Source organism: Hyla sarda (genome assembly GCF_029499605.1).
Source record: "Hyla sarda isolate aHylSar1 chromosome 1 unlocalized genomic scaffold, aHylSar1.hap1 SUPER_1_unloc_1, whole genome shotgun sequence".
NCBI classification, from domain to species: domain Eukaryota; kingdom Metazoa; phylum Chordata; class Amphibia; order Anura; family Hylidae; genus Hyla; species Hyla sarda.
The window spans coordinates 548,730-575,647 of NW_026607570.1; the positions used below are offsets into that span (position 1 = coordinate 548,730).

The 26,918-nt window shown below is 44.4% G+C and overlaps 2 protein-coding genes across 2 annotated transcripts in view; one reads left to right on the forward strand and one right to left on the reverse strand.

The window, feature by feature from the left end:
• LOC130297920 (uncharacterized) overlaps positions 1–26,918 on the forward strand; it is a gene marked incomplete at its 5' end in the record, with an annotated part of 145,804 nt that overhangs the window by 34,590 nt on the left and 84,296 nt on the right. Inside the window, 2 exon segments of the mRNA XM_056550769.1 lie at positions 4,645–5,012; positions 6,240–6,465. Of these exon segments, the coding sequence (XP_056406744.1) occupies positions 4,645–5,012; positions 6,240–6,465 (594 nt within the window).
• LOC130297897 (oocyte zinc finger protein XlCOF8.4-like) lies at positions 11,628–22,693 on the reverse strand. The gene is made up of 3 exons (XM_056550745.1): positions 22,570–22,693; positions 22,106–22,486; positions 11,628–12,222 (listed from the first exon to the last, which is right to left on the reverse strand). Exons 1-3 carry the CDS (start codon positions 22,655–22,657, stop codon positions 11,636–11,638), a joined length of 1,056 nt encoding a protein of 351 aa, XP_056406720.1. The 5' UTR covers positions 22,658–22,693; the 3' UTR covers positions 11,628–11,635.

The window sequence follows — 26,918 nt, forward strand, 5'->3', positions numbered from 1 at the left end:
CTTTTCCTTTTCTTTGTCCTCCCCGGGGTATAAAATCCCTAGAGATCTGATCACATCTGGTACAAGATCTCTTTACTTCACACTTTGCGCCATTATTACACGGATTGAAGACCCAGTTACACGCTCGTAAATTCCCATATATGTCGTGGATTGGAAGGAAAAAGGTTCTTAAATCTTATATTTACCAATAATATTTTATATTTGTACAGTCCGTCCCTATCATAGTACGGAATTGTTATTTTTCTTCTATCCGATGGTTATTTAGTAATTTTGTTATGATTCAGAAGAGACCACGTGTCCCGTATAGACGCTCACCCTGAAGACATTAGACGGCGGTTTTGTGTTTCCGGATTTACACACTTATTATAAAGCTTTTCCTTCGTCTGGATTATTAGAGCTCGTTCGCTCTTCTTTTTCTCATCCTCCCCTTTATATTCCTCCTCATGTGGATATGGAATTCTCCTCAGTCTCTCCTTCTATAGGGCCCATTTTGTGGCCCCCGCACTCCTCCTTGGCCTCTCTAGTTCTTTCCTCTTTTATACGTAGAACAAATAGGAGCAAAAATACCAATGAGGCCCAATAAGATAAAACGTGACTTTTACTGCTACATTAGAATATTACAAAAATACACAATATAGAATTTACAGTAAATGGAAATACAGATACATCAAATGTCAACAAATGTATAATAGTAGTAACAATGAATGAAATTATGCCATCAATAAAGAATCAATAGGGGGTGGGGGCAGGGGTACAGGTGACCATCCCTAATCTCCGCCCACTAGAGGCTATCCCTACCTAACCGATACTTACCCTTACCTAATATAATGTGTGGAAGGGTATAGGAAAGTTAGTATTGAGTGGTTATATGGTCTCCGAGATAACTATATGGTTCACACAAAACCGTATCACTAAATCTCTGACTCCTTCTTCCAACGTGTTTCTCTCATAATACCATTTGAGTTAATCAGGGATGGAGGAGATATGCATAGAACTATATACAATGTGAGTGGAGAACAGACACAAAAAACATACAATAGACTATTATACAAAAACATAGGAATATTGAAGATTATTAGTAAATAACCATCATGTTAATACATTTCCTGTAATTAGATAGACATGAGGACATAAGATCGGTAACAAATGATCATTGGTGAAGATTCCATCCAGTATTCATAGTATGGTCCAGTATATAAGAATTAAGAGCCAGAACAAAAAGATAGAATATATTATTCCCAAATCCTTATTAATAGAACCTTAGGGTATAGAGAGAATAATACCAAGTAGTTCTCATATATCCCAAGTAGATGAATATTCCACAATAGGAACAATCTGCAGCCGCTATTCCTGCAATTCCTTATTATGGTTCCCACATAGTGATAGAGGCTCCGCACAAACTCACAGAAGTGATGGAGTATAGAGAGGTATATGGGAAGAAAGACGCCATTAATGAGGAGACGATATATATAGAGATCATGAAGTCACACAGGATAGTGGGAATAGATAGATGGACAAATAGTAAGAAGAAAACAACAATATCAAGGACTCAGGGGATGTTAGGTACCAAACTGCTAAATATAAGATGTACAGGAATGGTGGATGGAATAGATAGAAATGATGGGAGCGACCTGAGAAATGGGAAGGACCATAGAAAATGTCCCAAAAATACATCATGATGGACCTGAGGACACATTACACATATACAGCTCTACTGTGTACACATACAGCTCAGCTACATGCACATTACACATATACAGCTCTACTGTGTACACATAAAGCTCAGCTACATGTACATTACACATATACAGCTCTACTGTGTACACATACGGCTCAGCTACATGTACATTACACATATACAGCTCTACTGTGTACACATACAGCCCAGCTACATGTACAGTACACATATACAGCTCTACTGTGTACACATACAGCTCAGCTACATGTACATTACACATATACAGCTCTACTGTGTACACATACAGCTCGGCTACATGTACATTACACATATACAGCTCTACTGTGTACACATACAGCTCAGCTACATGCACATTACACATATACAGCTCTACTGTGTACACATACAGCTCAGCTACATGTACATTACACATATACAGCTCTACTGTGTACACATACAGCTCAGCTACATGCACATTACACATATACAGCTCTACTGTGTACACATACAGCTCAGCTACATGTATATTACACATATACAGCTCTACTGTGTACACATACAGCTCAGCTACATGTACATTACACATATACAGCTCTACTGTGTACACATACAGCTCAGCAACATGCACATTACACATATACAGCTCTACTGTGTACACATACAGCTCAGCTACATGTGCATTACACATATACAGCTCTACTGTGTACACATACAGCTCAGCTACATGTACATTACACACAGCTCTACTGTGTACACATACAGCTCAGCTACATGTACATTACACATATACAGCTCTACTGTGTACACATACAGCTCAGCTACATGCACATTACACATATACAGCTCTACTGTGTACACATACAGCTCAGCTACATGTACATTACACATATACAGCTCTACTGTGTACACATACAGCTCAGCTACATGTACATTACACACATACAGCTCTACTGTGTACACATACAGCTCAGCTATATGTACATTATACATTGTGAGAAGGTGAAAGGGATCATAGTGGATGGACGCTATGTGTCACCAAGGCTCCTGTCCTTGGTGAAGTAAAGCCGAGTTTTTCTCTAGTGTCTGCTGATGCAGCTGGACACTAGGGCTGTCGTGTGGCTGGAAGGCCAATATGGGACGGCTTTACTGGGAATGACCAAGTGTAGGGTGGGGGTCATTCCCCACAATCCAGGCCAGCTTTTTCCTGGCTTTAAAAGGTAGCCTACCTCACCAGGTGAGGGGGATTGTCTTTTGGCAGCTGACACTGCATGGAGAGGCTGTGTGTGGAGCTCTGCTCTGGAGGTCAGGAAAAGCCCTTGCTGTGTGCCACACCGCACAAACCCCAGGTGTGAACAAACACCAAAGAGAGTGAAGGTGAACTTTGTTATGCTGTTTTCCTTTATCCTACATTAAAGACTGTGTTTGCTGTTTATTTAAGTGTCAATAAAACACTGGACTTTGATTTAAAAACACTGTCTACTTACCTCAATACTGCAACCGCATCTATTTGCAAGAGCGAGTCTTCACATTTGGTGGAGGATGCGGGCAATGCAGTGAGGCCAGCGTTGAAGTTGCAGTACGCTTTTGACAAGAGACGCTGATGGTGTTGCTAGGGCCAACTGCATGATAAAGACACTGCAATTTAATTCTGTGGACATTTAGAAGGCCAGAAGCGTATGTCCTGGGTGAAAGCTGCTGCTGCACTTTAGGGCCCATCCAACACCATGGAAGAGGCGATTAGACAGCTGATACAAGCACAACAGCAGTCCATGGCACTCCAGCAGGAGACCACCAGGCAACACCAGCAGACCATGGCAAAACAACAGCACACCTGCATGAGACCAACCAGCTACTGTTGCAGCAGATGATGGCGCTGCAGACCGCAGCAACGACAAGGACCTACTATGACGCCCGGATGGCTGTACGGATGTCGATGCCAAAGATGACAGCGGCCAATGATGTAGAGGCTTATTTGGCGGTGTTGGAGAGAGTGGGCTGAGAGGGAGAAGCTACCCCATGACCAGTGGGCTGAGGTCATCACCCCCTTCCTGACTTCTCAGTCCCAGCAGGCCTACTTTGATTTGCCAGATGACCAAGCGGCAGACTACAGCACGGTGAAGGGTGAAATACTCGCAAGACTGGGGGTTACTGTGTAGGTCTGGGCCCAGCGTGTGAGGGAGTGGGAATATAATCTGGCTGAACCTGCCCGGCCGCAATACTATGACTTGTTGTAGCGGCTCCAGAAGTGGCTACAGCAAGAGGTCCTGCTGTCCCCCTCTGCTATGCTTGACCATTTCCTGGCCAACATGTTTTATAGGGCTTTGCCCACTCCCCTCCGGAGTTGGGTTGGCCAGATATCCCCTAGCAATGCCCTGGGCATGGTGGACTTGGTGGAAAGGTACAAGGCCACCAACAGACTGTGGGAGGAGGCGGTTAAACCCCGGAGGACCCCATCCTTGCCCAAGATGTCACTAGTCCCTAGGGTTCCCCGGGAGGTATTACCTAAAAACCCTGCCCCGTTGCTGTGTTGGGGCTGTCACGAACCAGGACATGTCTAGGCCAATTGTCTTAACCTGGGAGAACCTATGGACGTTAACCTTGCTCACTGCCCCTCCATGTATGCCCAGAGACTATGTGCCGCAGGAATCCCCAAGGCAGGAGAGTCAGGACACCTGTGCAGGGTGAAGTTGAGAGGGCGTGAGGTGGAGGCACAACTGGACTCGGGCAGCATGGTGACTCTGGTGAGGTCGGAGTTGGTACCCCGCATAGACTATACAGGATGTGCATACACGGGGACTTGAGAGACTACCCCACCGCCCTGGTGACTGTAGCATCCCCATCCGGCCAGTGGACCCATGAAATGGCTGTGGCTACAAAACTCCCTCACAAACTGATCATTGGGAGAGACTTTCCAGGTTATGTGTTTTTTTGGCCCCAGATAAAAGTCCCCCAAACCTGTGAGGCAGGTGCTGTCCCCAATAGATTGGCCTTATTCAGGGGTGACCCCAGAACCTTGGGAATCTGATCCTGATGTACCCACGGTAGGGGTGACCACTCACAGAGAAGAAGACACACAAGCGTCTCCCTTGCATGTAATGGTGGGAGATGTAGAGGAGCTGCCTCCAGGGCCCGAGTTGGCAGACCTCAACGTCTCTGGGGGCAATTTTGGTACTGCCCAACACCAAGACCCAACGTTGTCTCGGGCCTGGGAAAATGTCTTGGTGGTGGAAGATGCACCCCAACAACCGGGGGCCGAGACGGTATATCCCCATTTTGTGGTTCACCAAGGGATGTTGTACCGGGTAAATCAGGTACAGGGTGAGAATGTGGAACAGTTGGTGGTAAAACAGCTACGGACCTCGGTGTATCACCCCCAGACAGATGGCCTGGTAGAAAGATTCAACCAAACATAAAAAAATATGTTAAAGTGAGTGGTGGCTAAAGATGGGAAGAATTGGGATCTTTTGCTGCCCTATCTCATGTTCGCAGTGCGAGAAGTGCCCCGGGCCTCTACTGGGTTCTCGCACTTTGAACTGTTATACGGGAGACATCCACGTGAACTATTAGACATAGCTAAAGAAGCATGGGAACAACAGCCTACCCCGCACAAAAGTGTAGTTGAGCATGTCACTCAGTTACGGGAACGAATGGAAACAGTGTTGCCCTTAGTCAGGGTTACATATGGAGGCCGCTCAGCGAGCTCAGAGCAGGGTTTATAATCGTCAGGCTAGGGTATGGAATTTTAACCCAGGAGATCGGATTCTGGTTCTCGTACCAACGGTTGATAGTAAGTTCCTGGCTAGGTGGCAGGGTCCCTACGAGGTGGTTGAAAAGGTAGGGGAAGTAACCTACAAGGTACACCAGCATGGATGAAGAAAGCCAGAGCAGGTATACCATGTAAATCTCCTAAAACCTTGGAAAAATAGGGAGACTGGTGAGAATGACAGCTGCCGGCCAGACTTATTAGGGGTAGAGGTTCCTGTCCCTCAGTCTTGTGCAAGGGAAGCGGCGGCCACAGTAAAGATGGCTGACAGCCTTTCCACTGCACAAACTCTGGAGGTCATGGAGTTCGTCAGTAGGAACACCGATGTGTTCTCAGATCTCCCGGGATGTACTTGTGTCATCGCCATGACATTGTCACTGAACCTCAGGGGAAAATACGGTTGAAACCATACCGGGTACCTGAGGCGCGGTGACAAGCCATCGTGGAGGAAGTACAACAAATGTTGAAGTTGGACGTTATTGAGGAATCGAAAAGTGAGTGGGTTAGCCCGATAGTCTTAATACCCAAACCAGACGGTACGTTACGGTTCTGTAACGATTTCCGGAAACTGAATGAAGTTTCCAAGTTCAATTCGTATCCCATGCCCAGAGTGGATGAGCTTATTGAGAAGCTGGGACAAGCCCGGTAAATTTCTCTTTTGGACCTCACAAAAGGGTACTGGCAGGTACCCTTGATGGAGGCTGCCAAGGAGAAAACCACATTTGTTACACCAGAGGGCCTGTTCCAATACAAGGTGTTACCCTTTGGTCTACATGGTGCTCCCCCTACGTTCCAAAGGTTAATGAACATTGTGCTCCGACCACATCGTCGGTATGCTTCAGCCTACCTGGACGATATCGTCATTTACAGCGCAGATTGGGAAAGTCATCTTCCAAAAGTGCAGGCCGTGGTAGACTCCCTCAGGAAAGCTGGGTTAACGGCTAACCCCAAAAAAATTGCCATTGGTCTGGAAGAGACCAAATACCTGGGGTACATCATTGGGCGTGGGGTTGTTAAACCTCAGGTAAACAAAGTGGAGGCCATACGGAATTGGCCACGTCCTGTCACTACCCGACAAGTGAGTTCATCCCCATTTCGCTACAGTTGCTGCGCCCTTAACGGACCTCTTGAAAGGACGCAAGTCGGTAATGGTGGGGTGGAATGAACAAGCAGAGCAGGCTTTCTCCGCTTTAAAGCCGGCCCTATGCGGGTCTCCGATTCTGGTGACACCCGATTTCAAAAAGGAGTTTATAGTGCAGTCCGAGGCCTCTGAGGTAGGTCTCTGTGCTGTACTCTCACATGAAGTCAATGGGAAGAACATCTCGTTGTCTTCCTCAGTCGCAAACTTGCCCCGGCCGAGACCAGGTATAGTATAGTGGAGAGTACCTGGCCATTAAGTGTCTGGCCACAAAATTTTAAATTCACAGTTGAGCACAGGACTCGGTTGCTTGGCAATGCCGATACCATGTCCCGGGTACACTGTTACATGAGTGTTCACCCCCTCAGGCTTGAACAAAGGGGGGGGGGGGGGGGGTATGTGAGAAGGTGAAAGGGATGGTGATTGATGGACGCTATGTGCCACCAGGGTTCCTGGCCTTGGTGAAGTAAAGCCACATTATTTATCTAGTGTCTACTGCGGTGCAGCAAGTCGATAGTTCTGTAGTGTGGCTGGAAGTGTGGCCAACCTGGGACGGCTTTACTGGGAATGAGTAGGGTGGGGGTCATTCCCCACAATCCTGGCTTTAAAGGGGCGGGGGATTGTCCAGTTCGGCAGCTGACAGAGCAAGGACAGGCTGTGTGAGGAGCTCTGCTCTGGAGTCCAGGAAAAGCCTTGGAAAAGCTAATGTACATGTACCTGAGCTGTATGTATACACAGTAGAGCTGTATATGTGTAATGTACATGTAGCTGAGCTGTATGTGTACACAGTAGAGCTGTATATGTGTAATGTACATGTAGCTGAGCTGTATGTGTACACAGTAGAGCTGTATATGTGTAATGTACATGTAGCTGAGCTGTATGTGTACACAGTAGAGCTGTATATGTGTAATGTACATGTAGCTGAGCTGTATGTGTACACAGTAGAGCTGTATATGTGTAATGTACATGTAGCTGAGCTGTATGTGTACACAGTAGAGCTGTATATGTGTAATGTACATGTAGCTGAGCTGTATGTGTACACAGTAGAGCTGTATATGTGTAATGTACATGTAGCTGAGCTGTATGTGTACACAGTAGAGCTGTATATGTGTAATGTACATGTAGCTGAGCTGTATGTGTACACAGTAGAGCTGTATATGTGTAATGTACATGTAGCTGAGCTGTATGTGTACACAGTAGAGCTGTATATGTGTAATGTACATGTAGCTGAGCTGTATGTGTACACAGTAGAGCTGTATATGTGTAATGTACATGTAGCTGAGCTGTATGTGTACACAGTAGAGCTGTATATGTGTAATGTGCATGTAGCTGAGCTGTATGTGTACACAGTAGAGCTGTATATGTGTAATGTGCATGTAGCTGAGCTGTATGTGTACACAGTAGAGCTGTATATGTGTAATGTGCATGTAGCTGAGCTGTATGTGTACACAGTAGAGCTGTATATGTGTAATGTGCATGTAGCTGAGCTGTATGTGTACACAGTAGAGCTGTATATGTGTAATGTGCATGTAGCTGAGCTGTATGTGTACACAGTAGAGCTGTATATGTGTAATGTGCATGTAGCTGAGCTGTATGTGTACACAGTAGAGCTGTATATGTGTAATGTGCATGTAGCTGAGCTGTATGTGTACACAGTAGAGCTGTATATGTGTAATGTGCATGTAGCTGAGCTGTATGTGTACACAGTAGAGCTGTATATGTGTAATGTGCATGTAGCTGAGCTGTATGTGTACACAGTAGAGCTGTATATGTGTAATGTACATGTGGCTGAGCTGTATGTGTACACAGTAGAGCTGTATATGTGTAATGTACATGTAGCTGAGCTGTATGTGTACACAGTAGAGCTGTATATGTGTAATGTACATGTAGATGAGCTGTATGTGTACACAGTAGAGCTGTATATGTGTAATGTACATGTAGCTGAGCTGTATGTGTACACAGTAGAGCTGTATATGTGTAATGTACATGTAGCTGAGCTGTATGTGTACACAGTAGAGCTGTATATGTGTAATGTACATGTAGCTGAGCTGTATGTGTACACAGTAGAGCTGTATATGTGTAATGTACATGTAGCTGAGCTGTATGTGTACACAGTAGAGCTGTATATGTGTAATGTACATGTAGCTGAGCTGTATGTGTACACAGTAGAGCTGTATATGTGTAATGTACATGTAGCTGAGCTGTATGTGTACACAGTAGAGCTGTATATGTGTAATGTACATGTAGCTGAGCTGTATGTGTACACAGTAGAGCTGTATATGTGTAATGTACATGTAGCTGAGCTGTATGTGTACACAGTAGAGCTGTATATGTGTAATGTACATGTAGCTGAGCTGTATGTGTACACAGTAGAGCTGTATATGTGTAATGTACATGTAGCTGAGCTGTATGTGTACACAGTAGAGCTGTATATGTGTAATGTACATGTAGCTGAGCTGTATGTGTACACAGTAGAGCTGTATATGTGTAATGTGCATGTAGCTGAGCTGTATGTGTACACAGTAGAGCTGTATATGTGTAATGTGCATGTAGCTGAGCTGTATGTGTACACAGTAGAGCTGTATATGTGTAATGTGCATGTAGCTGAGCTGTATGTGTACACAGTAGAGCTGTATATGTGTAATGTGCATGTAGCTGAGCTGTATGTGTACACAGTAGAGCTGTATATGTGTAATGTGCATGTAGCTGAGCTGTATGTGTACACAGTAGAGCTGTATATGTGTAATGTGCATGTAGCTGAGCTGTATGTGTACACAGTAGAGCTGTATATGTGTAATGTGCATGTGGCTGAGCTGTATGTGTACACAGTAGAGCTGTATATGTGTAATGTACATGTGGCTGAGCTGTATGTGTACACAGTAGAGCTGTATATGTGTAATGTACATGTAGCTGAGCTGTATGTGTACACAGTAGAGCTGTATATGTGTAATGTACATGTAGATGAGCTGTATGTGTACACAGTAGAGCTGTATATGTGTAATGTACATGTAGCTGAGCTGTATGTGTACACAGTAGAGCTGTATATGTGTAATGTACATGTAGCTGAGCTGTATGTGTACACAGTAGAGCTGTATATATGTAATGTACATGTAGCTGAGCTGTATGTGTACACAGTAGTGCTGTATATGTGTAATGTGCATGTAGCTGAGCTGTATGTGTACACAGTAGAGCTGTATATGTGTAATGTGCATGTAGCTGAGCTGTATGTGTACACAGAGCTGTATATGTGGAATGTACATGTAGCTGAGCTGTATGTGCACACAGTAGAGCTGTATATGTGTAATTTACATGTAGCTGAGCTGTATGTGCACACAGTAGAGCTGTATATGTGTAATGTACATGTAGCTGAGCTGTATGTGCACACAGTAGAGCTGTATATGTGTAATGTACATGTAGCTGAGCTGTATGTGTACACAGTAGAGCTGTATATGTGTAATGTACATGTAGCTGAGCTGTATGTGTACACAGTAGAGCTGTATATGTGTAATATGCATGTAGCTGAGCTGTATGTGTACACAGTAGAGCTGTATATGTGTAATGTGCATGTAGCTGAGCTGTATGTGTACACAGTAGAGCTGTATATGTGTAATGTGCATGTAGCTGAGCTGTATGTGTACACAGTAGAGCTGTATATGTGTAATGTACATGTAGCTGAGCTGTATGTGTACACAGTAGAGCTGTATATGTATAATGTACATGTAGCTGAGCTGTATGTATACACAGTAGAGCTGTATATGTGTAATGTACATGTAGCTGAGCTGTATGTGCACACAGTAGAGCTGTATATGTGTAATGTACATGTAGCTGAGCTGTATGTGTACACAGTAGAGCTGTATATGTGTAATGTACATGTAGCTGAGCTGTATGTGTACACAGTAGAGCTGTATATGTGTAATGTACATGTAGCTGAGCTGTATGTGTACACAGTAGAGCTGTATATGTGTAATGTACATGTAGCTTAGCTGTATGTGTACACAGTAGAGCTGTATATGTGTAATGTACATGTAGCTGAGCTGTATGTGTACACAGTAGAGCTGTATATGTGTAATATACATGTAGCTGAGCTGTATGTATACACAGTAGAGCTGTATATGTGTAATGTACATGTAGCTGAGCTGTATGTGCACACAGTAGAGCTGTATATGTGTAATGTACATGTAGCTGAGCTGTATGTGTACACAGAAGAGCTGTATATGTGTAATGTACATGTAGCTGAGCTGTATGTGTACACAGTAGAGCTGTATATGTGTAATGTACATGTAGCTGAGCTGTATGTATACAGTAGAGCTGTATATGTGTAATGTACATGTAGTTGAGCTGTATGACATGACATAGCTGCATAAGTTTCAAAAGAAAACTTTTATTAACAATTGGTAACAAGTTTGGAGATGCAGTATATGATATATGTATAAATGTCAGATATCCTATGTACATGGTTAATATATAGATGTGTTATCTGCATCATTTATTGCTCTGAATTGGCTTCTCTCCTATGTTAATTCTTTGATGCTGAAGAAGAGCTGATTTCCAAGTAAAACATTTTCCACATTCTGAGCATGAAAATGGTTTATCTCTTGTGTGAGTTCTTTGATGACTAATAAGTTTGTTTTCCAAGTATAACATTTCCCACATTCTGAACATAAAGATGGCTTCTCCACTGTGTGAGATTTTTCATGTTCAACGAGACTTGATCTGTAAGTAAAACTTTTTCCACATGCTGAGCATGAAAATGGTTTCTCCCCTGTGTGAGTTCTATGATGTTGAACAAAACTTGATTTCCCACATTCTGAACATGAAAACAGAAGAGAAGCCATTTTTAAATCAAGTCATTTTGTACATCAAAGAACTCAGAAATCAGTAAAACATTTCCCACATTCTGAGCATGTATATTGTTTCTTTCTTGTGTGAGCTTCTCAATGTCCAACAGCTCTTCTGTGACCTTATTTTTTTTCTTACCATCCTGTGATGAATAAGACGACCGGACCAAGGTTTAATGTATAATATTCTAGTACCTGGTGACATATATACAGATGTGTTATTTGGATTCTATTTGCATTTTGCGTAACAGACATTTCTGTAGGTGTATAACAAGATGTGCTTTCCGAGTAAGACATTTCCCACATTCTGAACATGGAAAGGGCTTCTCACCTGAGTGAGTTATTTGATGTGCAACAAGATGTGCTTGCTGAGTAAAACATTTTCCACATTGTGAACATACAAATGGCTTCTCTCTTGTGTGACTTCTCTTATGTCTAACAAGATCTGATTTAGCAGTAAAACATTTCTCACATTCTGAACATGAAAATGGCTTCTCTCCTGTATGAGTTCTCTGATGTACTACAAGACTTGATTTCTGAGTAAAACATTTCCCACATTCTGAGCATGAATATGTTTTCTTTCCTGTATGAGCTTGTTGATGTCCAACACCCCTTCTGTGACCTTTCTGTGATGACTGAGAAGACAGGACCTGTATATAAGGATGAGATGACAGATCTTGGCTGTGAAGGGCTGAGGGTGTATCTGGGATAATGGAATGTTCTTCATATGTATCTTGTGTGATATCATCATCTGCTTTATAATCTGAAGTTATAAGATTCTCCTCTGATCTCCTGGTACAAGAATCTGCAGAGAATAACACAGATTTTATTATCAGCATTAACCCCTTAACAACCCAGGACATTTTTGCATTTCTAAGCAATAGTACTTTGTACCCTTCATTTTAAAATAAGATTTACTGCAAAACTGAAGAAAGATAGTTGCTCTGATAGCGGAGCAGCCATACAACAGTGGTGTCAAACTGTGGCCCTCCAGATGTTGCAAAACTTCAACTCCCTGCATGCCTGGACACCAAAGGTCTGTCTGCCTCCTCCAGAGGATGCACACTGTCCCTGAAATGTAAATCAAGGCTTCCCTCTCATGGTATCCCTTAGTGCAGTCATCTTCAAACCGAGGCCCTCCAAATGTTGCAAAACTTCAACTTCCAGCATGCCCGGGAGTTAAAGTTTTGGAACATCTGGAGGGCCACAGTTTGACACCACTGCCTTACAAGGAGCAGGGACACCCGTCTTTGACAATCATGTGGACACAGCCTCAGGGAAAATCACTGCTATGGGGCCCGGTCAGGGAACAAATGACCGTGCCCCCCAATCCACCTGACCCCACAGGTTATAATGGGGCAGTCAACCAAACCGCCCCCTTTATAATCCTCATGCCAGCCAGAGAATTCAGGTAAAGGATAGGGCAGTGGTTCTCCCCCAGGGGTACTTAGCAATTCTCCAGGGGGTACTTGAAAAAAATCAGTAATGGCAGCCACAGCCACTGGTTACTGGTCTGGACCACCTTGAAAGAAATGGTCGGCTGACGTCACTGCACCGAGGAGCAGGAGGACAGCAAAGGGGAAGAGCGGGCACTGGGTGCTGTGGGCAGGAACTACCATCAGCTTTGTTGCTCCACTGTCCCTGCAGACCGGGGACCTACTGCTCTGAGCCATAGGAATAGGTCCCCAGACCAGAGGAGCAGTGGACACCAAAGAGGGACAGTATGGGGGCCTACAGCTATATATGGGGACAGTATGGGGGCCTACAACTATATATGGGGACAGTATGGTGGCCTACAACTATATATGGGGGCAGTATGGTGGCCTACAGCTATATATGGGGACAGTATGGTGGCCTACAGCTATATATGGGGACAGTATGGGGACCTACAACTATATATGGGGACAGTATGGTGGCCTACAGCTATATATGGGGACAGTATGGAGGCCTACAACTATATATGGGGACAGTATGGGGGCCTACAACTATATATGGGGACAGTATGGTGGCCTACAGCTATATATGGGGTCAGTATGGTGGCCTACAACTATATATGGGGACAGTATGGGGGCCTACAGATATATATGGGGACAGTATGGAGGCCTACAACTATATATGGGGGCAGTATGGAGGCCTACAACTATATATGGGGGCAGTATGGGGGCCTACAACTATATATGGGGACAGTATGGGGGCCTACAGCTATATATGGGGGCAGTATGGTGGCCTACAAATATATATGGGGACAGTATGGAGGCCTACAACTATATATGGGGGCAGTATGGGGGCATACAACTATATATGGGGACAGTATGGTGGCCTACAACTATATATGGGGACAGTATGGTGGCCTACAGCTATATATGGGGGCAGTATGGTGGCCTACAGCTATATATGGGGACAGTATGGTGGCCTACAACTATATATGGGGACAGTATGGTGGCCTACAACTATATATGGGGACAGTATGGTGGCCTACAACTATATATGGGGACAGTATGGTGGCCTACAACTATATATGGGGACAGTATGGGGGCCTACAACTATATATGGGGGCAGTATGGGGGCCTACAACTATATATGGGGACAGTATGGGGGCCTACAACTATATATGGGGACAGTATGGTGGCCTACAACTATATATGGGGACAGTATGGTGGCCTACAACTATATATGGGGACAGTATGGGGGCCTACAACTATATATGGGGACAGTATGGTGGCCTACAACTATATATGGGGACAGTATGGTGGCCTACAACTATATATGGGGACAGTATGGGGGCCTACAACTATATATGGGGACAGTATGGGGGCCTACAGATATATATGGGGACAGTATGGGGGCCTACAACTATATATGTGGGCAGTATGGGGGCCTACAACTATATGTGGGCAGTATGGGGGCCTACAACTATATATGGGGACAGTATGGGGGCCTACAACTATATATGGGGACAGTATGGGGGCCTACAACTATATATGTGGGCAGTATGGGGGCCTACAACTATATATGGGGGCCTACAACTATATATGGGGGCAGTTTGGGGGCCTACAGCTATATATGGGGGCAGTATGGTGGCCTACAACTATATATGGGGACAGTATGGTGGCCTACAGCTATATATGGGGACAGTATGGTGGCCTACAGATATATATGGGGACAGTATGGTGGCCTACAGATATATATGGGGACAGTATGGGGGCCTACAACTATATATGGGGACAGTATGGGGGCCTACAACTATATATGGGGACAGTATGGGGGCCTACAACTATATATGTGGGCAGTATGGGGGCCTACAACTATATATGGGGGCCTACAACTATATATGGGGGCAGTTTGGGGGCCTACAGCTATATATGGGGGCAGTATGGTGGCCTACAACTATATATGGGGGCAGTATGGGGGCCTACAACTATATATGGGGGCACTATGGTGGCCTACAACTATATATGGGGACAGTATGGTGGCCTACAGCTATATATGGGGACAGTATGGTGGCCTACAACTATATATGGGGACAGTATGGTGGCCTACAGATATTTATGGGGACAGTATGGGGGCCTACAACTATATATGGGGGCAGTATGGGGGCCTACAACTATATATGGGGACAGTATGGGGGCCTACAACTATATATGGGGACAGTATGGTGGCCTACAGCTATATATGGGGACAGTATGGTGGCCTACAACTATATATGGGGACAGTATGGAGGCCTACAGCTATATATGGGGACAGTATGGAGGCATACAACTATATATGGGGACAGTATGGTGGCCTACAGCTATATATGGGGACAGTATGGAGGCCTACAACTATATATGGGGACAGTATGGAGGCCTACAACTATATATGGGGACAGTTTGGGGGCCTACAACTATATATGGGGACAGTTTGGGGGCCTACAACTATATATGGGGACAGTATGGTGGCCTACAACTATATATGGGGACAGTATGGGGGCCTACAACTATATATGGGGACAGTATGGAGGCATACAACTATATATGGGGACAGTATGGAGGCCTACAACTATATATGGGGACAGTATGGAGGCCTACAACTATATATGGGGACAGTATGGAGGCCTACAACTATATATGGGGGCAGTATGGGGGCCTACAGCTATATATGGGGACAGTATGGTGGCCTACAACTATATATGGGGGCAGTATGGTGGCCAACAACTATATATGGGGACAGTATGGGGCCTACAACTATATATGGGGGCAGTATGGGGGCCTACAACTATATATGGGGGCAGTATGGGGGCCTACAACTATATATGGGGCAGTATGGGGGCCTACAACTATATATGGGGACAGTATGGAGGCCTACAGCTATATATGGGGGCAGTATGGTGGCCTAGAGCTATATATGTGGACAGTATGGGGGCCTACAACTATATATGGGGACAGTATGGCGGCCTACAACTATATATGGGGGCAGTATGGAGGCCTACAGCTATATATGTGGACAGTATGGGGGCCTACAACTATATATGGGGACAGTATGGAGGCCTACAACTATATATGGGGGCAGTTTGGGGGCCTACAGCTATATATGGGGACAGTATGGTGGCCTACAACTATATATGGGGACAGTTTGGGGGCCTACAGCTATATATGGGGACAGTTTGGGGGCCTACAGCTATATATGGGGACAGTATGGAGGCCTACAACTATATATGGGGACAGTATGGGGGCCTACAACTATATATGGGGACAGTATGGGGGCCTACAGATATATATGGGGACAGTATGGTGGCCTACAGCTATATATGGGGACAGTATGGGGGCCTACAGCTATATATGGGGGCAGTATGGGGGCCTACAACTATATATGGGGACAGTATGGAGGCCTACAGCTATATATGGGGACAGTATGGTGGCCTACAGCTATATATGGAGACAGTATGGTGGCCTACAACTATATATGGGGACAGTATGGTGGCCTACAGCTATATATGGGGACAGTTTGGGGGCCTACAACTATATATATGGGGACAGTTTGGGGGCCTACAACTATATATGGGGACAGTATGGAGGCCTACAGCTATATATGGGGGCAGTATGGTGGCCTACAGCTATATATGTGGACAGTATGGGGGCCTACAACTATATATGGGGACAGTATGGAGGCCTACAACTATATATGGGGACAGTTTGGGGGCCTACAGCTATATATGGGGACAGTTTGGGGGCCTACAGCTATATATGGGGACAGTATGGAGGCCTACAACTATATATGGGGACAGTATGGGGGCCTACAACTATATATGGGGACAGTATGGGGGCCTACAGATATATATGGGGACAGCATGGTGGCCTACAGCTATATATGGGGACAGTATGGGGGCCTACAGCTATATATGGGGACAGTATGGTGGCCTACAGCTATATATGGGGACAGTATGGTGGCCTACAACTATATATGGGGGCAGTATGGTGGCCTACAACTATATATGGGGACAGTATGGTGGCCTACAACTATATATGGGGACAGTTTGGAGGCCTACAACTATATATGGGGACAGTATGGTGGCCTACAACTATATATGGGGGACAGTATGGGGGCCTACAACTATATATGGGGACAGTATGGGGGCCTACAACTATATATGGGGGCAGTATGGGGGCCTACAACTATATATGGGGACAGTTTGGGGGCCTACAACTATATATGGGGACAGTATGGGGGCCTACAACTATATATAAAGAAGAAAATGTCCAGCGCAGAAGGTGCAGTGAAAACTCGCTTTATTTTCTTTGGCAAGAAGACATAGTGCAAATCAGGAACGTCTGACGCGTTTCGCACCAGCCGGTGCTTAATCGTAGTTAAAATAACAAAATACAAGGGTCACATGTATCAATACCTCACAATTAGAGATGAGCGAACTTACAGTGATTCGATTCGTCACAAACTTCTCGGCTCGGCAGTTGATGACTTTTCCTGCATAAATTAGTTCAGCTTTCAGGTGCTCTGGGGGCTGGAAACAGTGGATACAGTCCTAGGAGAGAGTCTAATAGGACTTTTCCACCTTTTCCAGCCCCCAGAGCACCTGAAAGCTGAACTAATTTATGTAGGATTAAGTCATCAACTGCCGAGCCGAGAAGTCCGTGACGAATCGAATCACAGTAACTTCGCTCATCTCTAGTCACAATGAAATCCTTACAATAACCAGACATGGATATACGGATTGTGTCCTTCTTGTGAACCCATTCATTGGTTTTCTCTGAACAAGAAGATATTTCCATGACTTCAGACAAGCGGCTCATTAGACCTGGGAACTTCTCATTTCTTTTACCTGTAATCACCTGTATATTCATATGGAATCCTGTAGGAAATCTAGATTCATCCTGACAGATTAGACACAACCCGACCATATACAGACCAGAAAAGGATCAGACAGATTTTATATATTACAGTCACTGTTTATTATTTACAATACTTCTTATCAATTACCATTGGGATTAATGTATTTATATGTAATGTAATCAGGACTGGGGTAATGTAATATATTCCAGTGTACATCAGGGTATATACCAACCTCAGCTGAATGCGGGAAACGTTCCTTATCAATTACCATTGGGATTAATGTATTTATATGTAATGTAATCAGGACTGGGGTAATGTAATATATTCCAGTGTACATCAGGGTATATACCAACCTCACCTGAATGCGGGAAACGTTCCTTATCAATTACCATTGGGATTAATGTATTTATATGTAATGTAATCAGGACTGGGGTAATGTAATATATTCCAGTGTACATCAGGGTATATACCAACCTCACCTGAATGCGGGAAACGTTCCTTATCAATTACCATTGGGATTAATGTATTTATATGTAATGTAATCAGGACTGGGGTAATGTAATATATTCCAGTGTACATCAGGGTATATACCAACCTCAGCTGAATGCAGGAAACGTTCCTTATCAATTACCATTGGGATTAATGTATTTATATGTAATGTAATCAGGACTGGGGTAATGTAATATATTCCAGTGTACATCAGGGTATATACCAACCTCAGCTGAATGCGGGAAACGTTCCTTCTTATCAATTACCATTGGGATTAATGTATTTATATGTAATGTAATCAGGACTGGGGTAATGTAATATATTCCAGTGTACATCAGGGTATATACCAACCTCAGCTGAATGCGGGAAACGTTCCTTCTTATCAATTACCATTGGGATTAATGTATTTATATGTAATGTAATCAGGACTGGGGTAATGTAATATATTCCAGTGTACATCAGGGTATATACCAACCTCAGCTGAATGCGGGAAACGTTCCTTCTTATCAATTACCATTGGGGTTAATGTATTTAATATGTAATGTAATCAGGACTGGGGTAATGTAATCCATTCCAGTGTACATCAGGGTATATACCAACCTCAGCTGAATGCGGGAAACGTTACTTATCAATTACCATTGGGATTAATGTATTTATATGTAATGTAATCAGGACTGGGGTAATGTAATATATTCCAGTGTACATCAGGGTATATACCAACCTCACCTGAATGCAGAAAACGTTCCTTATCAATTACCATTGGGATTAATGTATTTATATGTAATGTAATCAGGACTGGGGTAATGTAATATATTCCAGTGTACATCAGGGTATATACCAACCTCAGCTGAATGCGGGAAACGTTCAGGGATATTGTACCCGATTCTCTATGGAGATTCCCATCTGCTATGTCAGTCTGTCATAATGAGGTCTCGCCTCCTGTTCACACCTTGTAGATGTCTGGTGTGGAGGAGAAACATCCGGTAAGTCTCCCTATTGATGAGTCTCCTAACATCTCCCCCTCTTACACCTATTTTAACTGTTTCCGCACCAGACATGTGCAAAGAATCCATGATACCCACATGTACTTACCTAAAATGCCGGACAACATTGATAATATATCCACAAGGTGTGAACAGGAGGCGAGACCTCATTATGACAGACTGACATAGCAGATGGGAATCTCCATAGAGAATCGGGTACAATATCCCTGAACGTTTCCCGCATGCAGCTGAGGTTGGTATATACCCTGATGTACACTGGAATATATTACATTACCCCAGTCCTGATTACATTACATATAAATACATTAATCCCAATGGTAATTGATAAGAAGGAACGTTTCCCGCATTCAGCTGAGGTTGGTATATACCCTGATGTAGACTGGAATATATTACATTACCCCAGTCCTGATTACATTACATATAAATACATTAATCCCAATGGTAATTGATAAGGAACGTTTTCTGCATTCAACTGAGGTTGGTATATACCCTGATGTACACTGGAATGGATTACATTACCCCAGTCCTGATTACATTACATATAAATACATTAATCCCAATGGTAATTGATAAGAAGGAACGTTTCCCACATTCAGCTGAGGTTGGTATATACCCTGATGTACACTGGAATATATTACATTACCCCAGTCCTGATTACATTACATATAAATACATAAATCCCAATGGTAATTGATAAGAAGGAACGTTTCCCGCATTCAGCTGAGGTTGGTATATACCCTGATGTACACTGGAATATATTACATTACCCCAGTCCTGATTACATTACATATAAATACATTAATCCCAATGGTAATTGATAAGGAACGTTTCCCGCATGCAGCTGAGGTTGGTATATACCCTGATGTACACTGGAATATATTACATTACCCCAGTCCTGATTACATTACATATAAATACATTAATCCCAATGGTAATTGATAAGAAGTATTGTAAATAATAAACAGTGACTGTAATATATAAAATCTGTCTGATCCTTTTCTGGTCTGTATATGGTCGGGTTGTGTGTAATCTGTCAGGATGAATCTAGATTTCCTACAGGATTCCATATGAATATACAGGTGATTACAGGTAAAAGAAATGAGAAGTTCCCAGGTCTAATGAGCCGCTTGTCTGAAGTCATGGAAATATCTTCTTGTTCAGAGAAAACCAATGAATGGGTTCACAAGAAGGACACAATCCGTATATCCATGTCTGGTTATTGTAAGGATTTCATTGTGACGTATTGATACATGTGACCCTTGTATTTGGTTATTTTAACCATGTTATATCTGGAACTTAGTCTACGATTAAGCACCGGCTGGTGTGAAACGCGTCAGACGTTCCTGATTTGCACTGTGTCTTCTTGTCAAAGAAAATAAAGTTTTAGCTGCACCTTCTGCGCTGGACATTTTCTTCTTTGGACTTTGTCTATGAAACCGGGGCGGGGCCGACAGGTCCGATGGCGCAGGTGTCAGCTTAAGGTTGGTCCAGGTGAGTGGACAAAAACAATTTCTCTGTCTACAACTATATATGGGGACAGTTTGGGGGCCTACAGCTATATTTGGGGCACAGAGGGGGCCTAACAACTTTATGGGGACACAATGCGGGTCCTATTACTGTGTGTGACAATAAACATGGGGAGTTAGTAAATAGGTGGGTATTGTACTGCAGAAAGGAGCCTAAAATGTCTGCTTGTCTGGTTCTGTGGAGACGTCATGTACGGGAGAAATCTTCATGGCGGTCTAGGCCAGATAGTGAAGATAAGAAAACAACTCCGGTTAGAGAAGACGTCACCTGTAAATCAGGGGACTGGGGAGAGGAACAGGGGCCTGTTATAGAGGAAAGTGAAGCATATGAATTATACTATAATCATTACAAAATGTCTCTAATATGGGGGGACAATTTTTTGGGAATGGGCTGTCAAGGGGAACTCAGGCAAAAAAAGTTGAGAACCACTAGGATAGGGGATACATTATAGATCACGGGGGTCCGACCCTTGGGACTCCTTGCGATCTCCTGAACGGGGCCCTGGCAGTCTACTTGAAGGGGGCGGACCAACCCCTGCATGGAGCGGCGGCTGACACTCCCCCTCCATGTATCCCATAGAAATACATGGAAGCAGTGTTGCGGTCCACTTCCTGCAGACTGCCGGGGCCCCATTCAGGAGATCACGGGGAGTCCCAAGGGTCGGTCCCCCGCGATCTATAACCTATCCCCTATCCTGTCTAGACAGACAGTATCACATTTTTTGTCTTTTGTCTATTAATGTGTATAGAAAGACTTATGTCCTAATAAAAGTTATTGAAATTTTCCTGGATCCAAGTTAAAAGGGGAACCTTTATTTTTAATGATTTTCGCTCTCGGCTCACCAACCGCACCTATACCTCCATTTGGACCCACACAGGTGACCCGAACCGGAACATTTCCGTATCACAGGGAAATAATAAAGGGATTTAAAGGGCTACTCCACTGCTAGACATCTTATCCATTATCCAAAGGATGGGGGGATAAGATGTCTGATCGCGGGGGTCCGACTGCTGGGGCCCCCCAGGATCTCCCGAAGCACCCCGCATTCTAAACAAAAGCCAAATTCCAGATCACTGCTGGTATCTACTGCTATATGGTCTCTATATGGAGTAATATTAGTCTGTATATAATGTGTTTGATTCATAAACAGTATGGCGGTATTATTCAGTCACTATGTAGTGGTGATGGTATCAAGTCGACTGCTATAGAGTCAATATAGAGGGGGAGGGGGATAGTATTTGCCCTGGAGATTCTAGTTACACCAATACTTCCCGAAAATATTATTGTAGCCGGTGACTGAATAGAATCTGTGACTATTCTCTATATTAAGTTGTTACTACTCACCTGGGCGGATACCTATAGGAATGTCCTCCTTATACTGCTCATCACCGCTCACATCTGTCTCTTCTTCTACTTTTACTATTATGTCTGGAGCATTAATATAGATCAGATCTTTCCCTATAGGAATGTCCTCCTTATACTGCTCATCACTGCTCCTATCTGTCTCTTCTTCTTCCTTTATGTCTGGAGCATTAATAAAGATCAGATCTTCCCCTGTAGGAATGTCCTCCTTATACTTATTATCACTGCTCAAATCTGTCTCTTCTTTCTTTATGTCTGTAGCATTAATATAGTCCAGATCTTTCCATGTAGTAATGACCTCCATATTCTGTTCTACAAGAGGACGGGGACACCTCTCTGGTGCTGTTCTCTTCCTGGATCTGACTGTAGGGAACACATACAGAGACTGAATTCATTCTTTACTTACAAATAATGAGAGGACGTGTGTATATAGTCATGTCTATTACCTGGTGATGTGAGGGGCTGCTGATCCTCCATCATGACCTGATCCTTATACTGATCCTTATGTCCTTCTGCATACTCCCACTCCTCCATGGAGAAATAGTCCGCCACGTCCTGACACCTTATAGGAACCTGACACATAATGATACAGTCATCACCCCGACCTCTCCAGTGGTGTTACTGTATAATGTCCCAGCATTCCCAGCAGTGTCACCTCTCCAGTCATCACCAGACCCCTCCATTACTGTATAATGTCCCAGCAGTGTCACCTCTCCAGTCATCACCAGACCCCTCCATTACTGTATAATGTCCCAGCAGTGTCACCTCTCCAGTCATCACCAGACTCCTCCATTACTGTATAATGTCCCAGCAGTGTCACCTCTCCAGTCATCACCAGACCCCTCCATTACTGTATAATGTCCCAGCAGTGTCACCTCTCCAGTCATCACCAGATCCCTCCATTACTGTATAATGTCCCAGCATTCTCAGCAGTGTCACCTCTCCAGTCATCACCAGACCCCTCCATTACTGTATAATGTCCCAGCAGTGTCACCTCTCCAGTCATCACCAGACCCCTCCATTACTGTATAATGTCCCAGCAGTGTCACCTCTCCAGTCATCACCAGACCCCTCCATTACTGTATAATGTCCCAGCAGTGTCACCTCTCCAGTCATCACCAGACCCCTCCATTACTGTATAATGTCCCAGCAGTGTCACCTCTCCAGTCATCGCCAGACCCCTCCATTACTGTATAATGTCCCAGCAGTGTCACCTCTCCAGTCATCACCAGACCCCTCCATTACTGTATAATGTCCCAGCAGTGTCACCTCTCCAGTCATCACCAGAACCCTCCATTACTGTATAATGTCCCAGCAGTGTCACCTCTCCAGTCATCACCAGACCCCTCCATTCCTGTATAATGTCCCAGCAGTGTCACCTTTCCAGTCATCACCAGACCCCTCCATTGCTGTATAATGTCCCAGCAGTGTCACCTCTCCAGTCATCACCAGACCCCTCCATTACTGTATAATGTCCCAGCAGTGTCACCTCTCCAGTCATCACCAGACCCCTCCATTACTGTATAATGTCCCAGCAGTGTCACCTCTCCAGTCATCACCAGACCCCTCCATTACTGTATAATGTCCCAGCAGTGTCACCTCTCCAGTCATCACCAGACCCCTCCATTACTGTATAATGTCCCAGCAGTGTCACCTCTCCAGTCATCACCAGACCCCTCCATTACTGTATAATGTCCCAGCAGTGTCACCTCTCCAGTCAGCAGCTCCATCATCTTGTTGATGAGTTCAAGGATCTTCTGTTCATCCATTTCCTCATATATCAGGGAGTGAGGTGGGGGCCTCGGGATTGGGCTCAGGGTTCTACCCCATTCTTCACACACAGGGGCCCGACAGCGCCCACTAGAGGACTTCTTCACTACTGTGTAATCCTGTGTATGGAGAGACACATTAATATCACTACATACATTCCCAGAATCCCTCACCTCTCCAGTCATATCCATCTGTTATTACATAGATAAGAATGAGGTCATGTGACATCACTCCCAGAATCCCTCACCTCTCCAGTCATATCCATCTGTTATTACATAGATAAGAATGAGGTCATGTGACATCACTCCCAGAATCCCTCACCTCTCCAGTCATATCCATCTGTTATTACATAGATAAGAAGGAGGTCATGTGACATCACTCCCAGAATCCCTCACCTCTCCAGTCATATCCATCTGCTATTACATAGATAAGAATGAGGTCATGTGACATCACTCCCAGAATCCCTCACCTCTCCAGTCATATCCATCTGTTATTACATAGATAAGAATGAGGTCATGTGACATCACTCCCAGAATCCCTCACCTCTCCATTCATATCCACCTGTTATTATAGATAAGAATGAGGTCATGTGACATCACTCCCAGAATCCCTCACTTCTCCAGTCATATCCATCTGTTATTACATAGATAAGAATGAGGTCATGTGACATCACTCCCAGAATCCCTCACCTCTCCAGTCATATCCATCTGTTATTACATAGATAAGAATGAGGTCATGTGACATCACTCCCAGAATCCCTCACCTCTCCAGTCATATCCATCTGTTATTACATAGATAAGAATGAGGTCATGTGACATCACTCCCAGAATCCCTCACCTCTCCAGTAAGCCGGAAGATTATCTGTATGGTAAGGTTTATGATCCTGTCGGCCATCTTGTTCCTGTCTCTCTCCATGGTTGATGGGTCATCCAGGAGAATTCTCCTATATAAAAGATATCAGCAGAGGATCCTGGATTGGAGAAACCTGAAGGGAAGAAGAGGAGACGATGATAAACCGCACCAGATTCTATGGAGAAATAAAATCCATTTCCTGGAGATAATCTGGGGAAACATCTGAGGAGACATTATAGTCACAATCATTGAGGCTGTAAACCTAGTCAGGGGAGCCATCATAGTCTGGGGCAGAGTCATGGGGGATGGGTAGAATATGGAGACAGGAATCCAATGCTGTTTAGTTCTTACTGACGTGTCTATGGGGGGGGGGGGGGGGTTAGGTTTTTGGCTTTTTAACTATATTTTTTCCTGGCAACAGGAACTTTCGCTTTCTCTTTCCTGCATTCTACACAGGATCCGGCCCGTTGTCTTCTCCGAGCTCCAGGAACAGGACCTCACTTTCTCTGTTGGACGGTGATCACATGGGGGATGAGAAGGGATTAATGGACATTTTAGATTAAAATAACTATTGGTAATCGCTGTCGACGATTTCCTTTACCAATAAATTGTGCACCAATTAGTTGTTTCAGAAATCCTCAAAAGTAGAGCGCAGCATACCACGGTGACATCATCATTACGGATGACCATTGGGGCCGTACGGCTGGGCTTATGATCTAGAAGAAATGCCAAGTCAGGGTTAATGACTATTTCCCAGTTTCGGAAGGCGTCTCCACTCCCCCTCAATGTCCTCTATCTCCCAGGATACAGAGCACGATCATAATCCTGGAGTTACGGGAGACGGTCGGGCGATGACTTTCATCAGGACTTGATCATTGGATATAACGGTCATATTGGGTAAACGGCGCTGACATCTGTCCTGTATTATAACAGCGTTTACCACATTGTCCTCAGTTATTGACGCGGTCACATGACACATTTCTGTGCTTTTCGTACTCGGATTCACATAAAGCGTTAGTGGGATCATAGTTTAATGGATCCGCGTCACACTGGGAATTATTGTCCCGGAATGTTATTGAATTGTCCAGAAATGGGGCAGAAAGCCAATCTGGTCTCCAGGGTTGGTACGACACTATGTCGGGAGTTTGAATCCTGACGTGGATGTTGTCCCTCCAGGTACCCATGTTATGGACCCTTTTCATCTAGAACACATTGGCCCTCATTTACTATTCTAAACCCGACCTCTTTTGTCGGGTTTTTTTGGCGCATCTTTGTCTGCGCCATGTCGCAGACATCGTGTGCCAGTCTGCAACACGATGCGACATTTTTTCCCGACGGACCCGATGTGGATTCTCCCAAACCCGAAAAAGGGGCGTAACCCGACAATTCTGAGATTTCCCACGTATTTATAAAGGTTTCCAACCCGAATTTGTTGAATTGTTGTGGATTTTTTCCCGACAACTCAGAGGAGTTGGAAACCAAAACCTACAAAACCCACGTGCGACAAACAAGATGCGACATAATAATAAATACCAGGGGGGAAAATGCAGTCGGGTAAGAAAGCAACATAGACTTACAACCCGATTTTCTAAGTAAATGAGGGCCATTGTTTTTGGTAACGAAGGGAGGTGGGGAGATCCACCTGGACCACAGTGGCGGCCATCTTAGATTAATATCTGGAGGCCGCTCAGGATCGTAACCTCCAAATGAAGTGTCCGATACCGGAGGAAGAAGACTGATCAAGTGACAGGATGGGCGGGGAGGTGACCTGCAGCTCTTCACCATCCAGACATCCCCTGGGGGGCAGTATAGGCAGGAGATCAGGTAAATGAGTGCTGGCCGGCACAAAGCTTCCACAGAGCTTTGATTGTGAGATCTAAAGGGTTAATGATGGTGACCAACACTAGTGGTGAGTGCTGGCTGCTTATAGCTCCTGAGCTCACCTCAAAGTCCTATAGAGGGTGCAGAGTGTTATTATATACTGTGTCCTTAAGGGGTTAATAATAAACATCCCCAATAATCCTGATCTGATGGAGACCGCACATACATACCTGTATCTGTAGAGGAGCCGTGTGCTTACAGGACCTGCGATGATGTCACCGTCATGTGATCAGTCACATGGAGGAGGAGGAGGAGGAGTCACATGATCAGGGGCTGCAGCTCTAGGCTCATC

What these genes read in the sequence shown, in the direction of transcription:
- LOC130297897 (XM_056550745.1), bottom strand. Translation starts at nt 22,657, where the DNA reads ATGGAGGAGTGGGAGTATGCAGAAGGACATAAGGATCAGTATAAGGAT. An exon ending in GCAGCCCCTCACATCACCAG is followed by an intron (nt 22,487 to 22,569) that starts GTAATAGACATG and finishes TGTTCCCTACAG; the next exon opens with TCAGATCCAGGAAGAGAACA. An exon ending in TCCTATAGGTATCCGCCCAG is followed by an intron (nt 12,223 to 22,105) that starts GTGAGTAGTAAC and finishes TATTCTCTGCAG; the next exon opens with ATTCTTGTACCAGGAGATCA.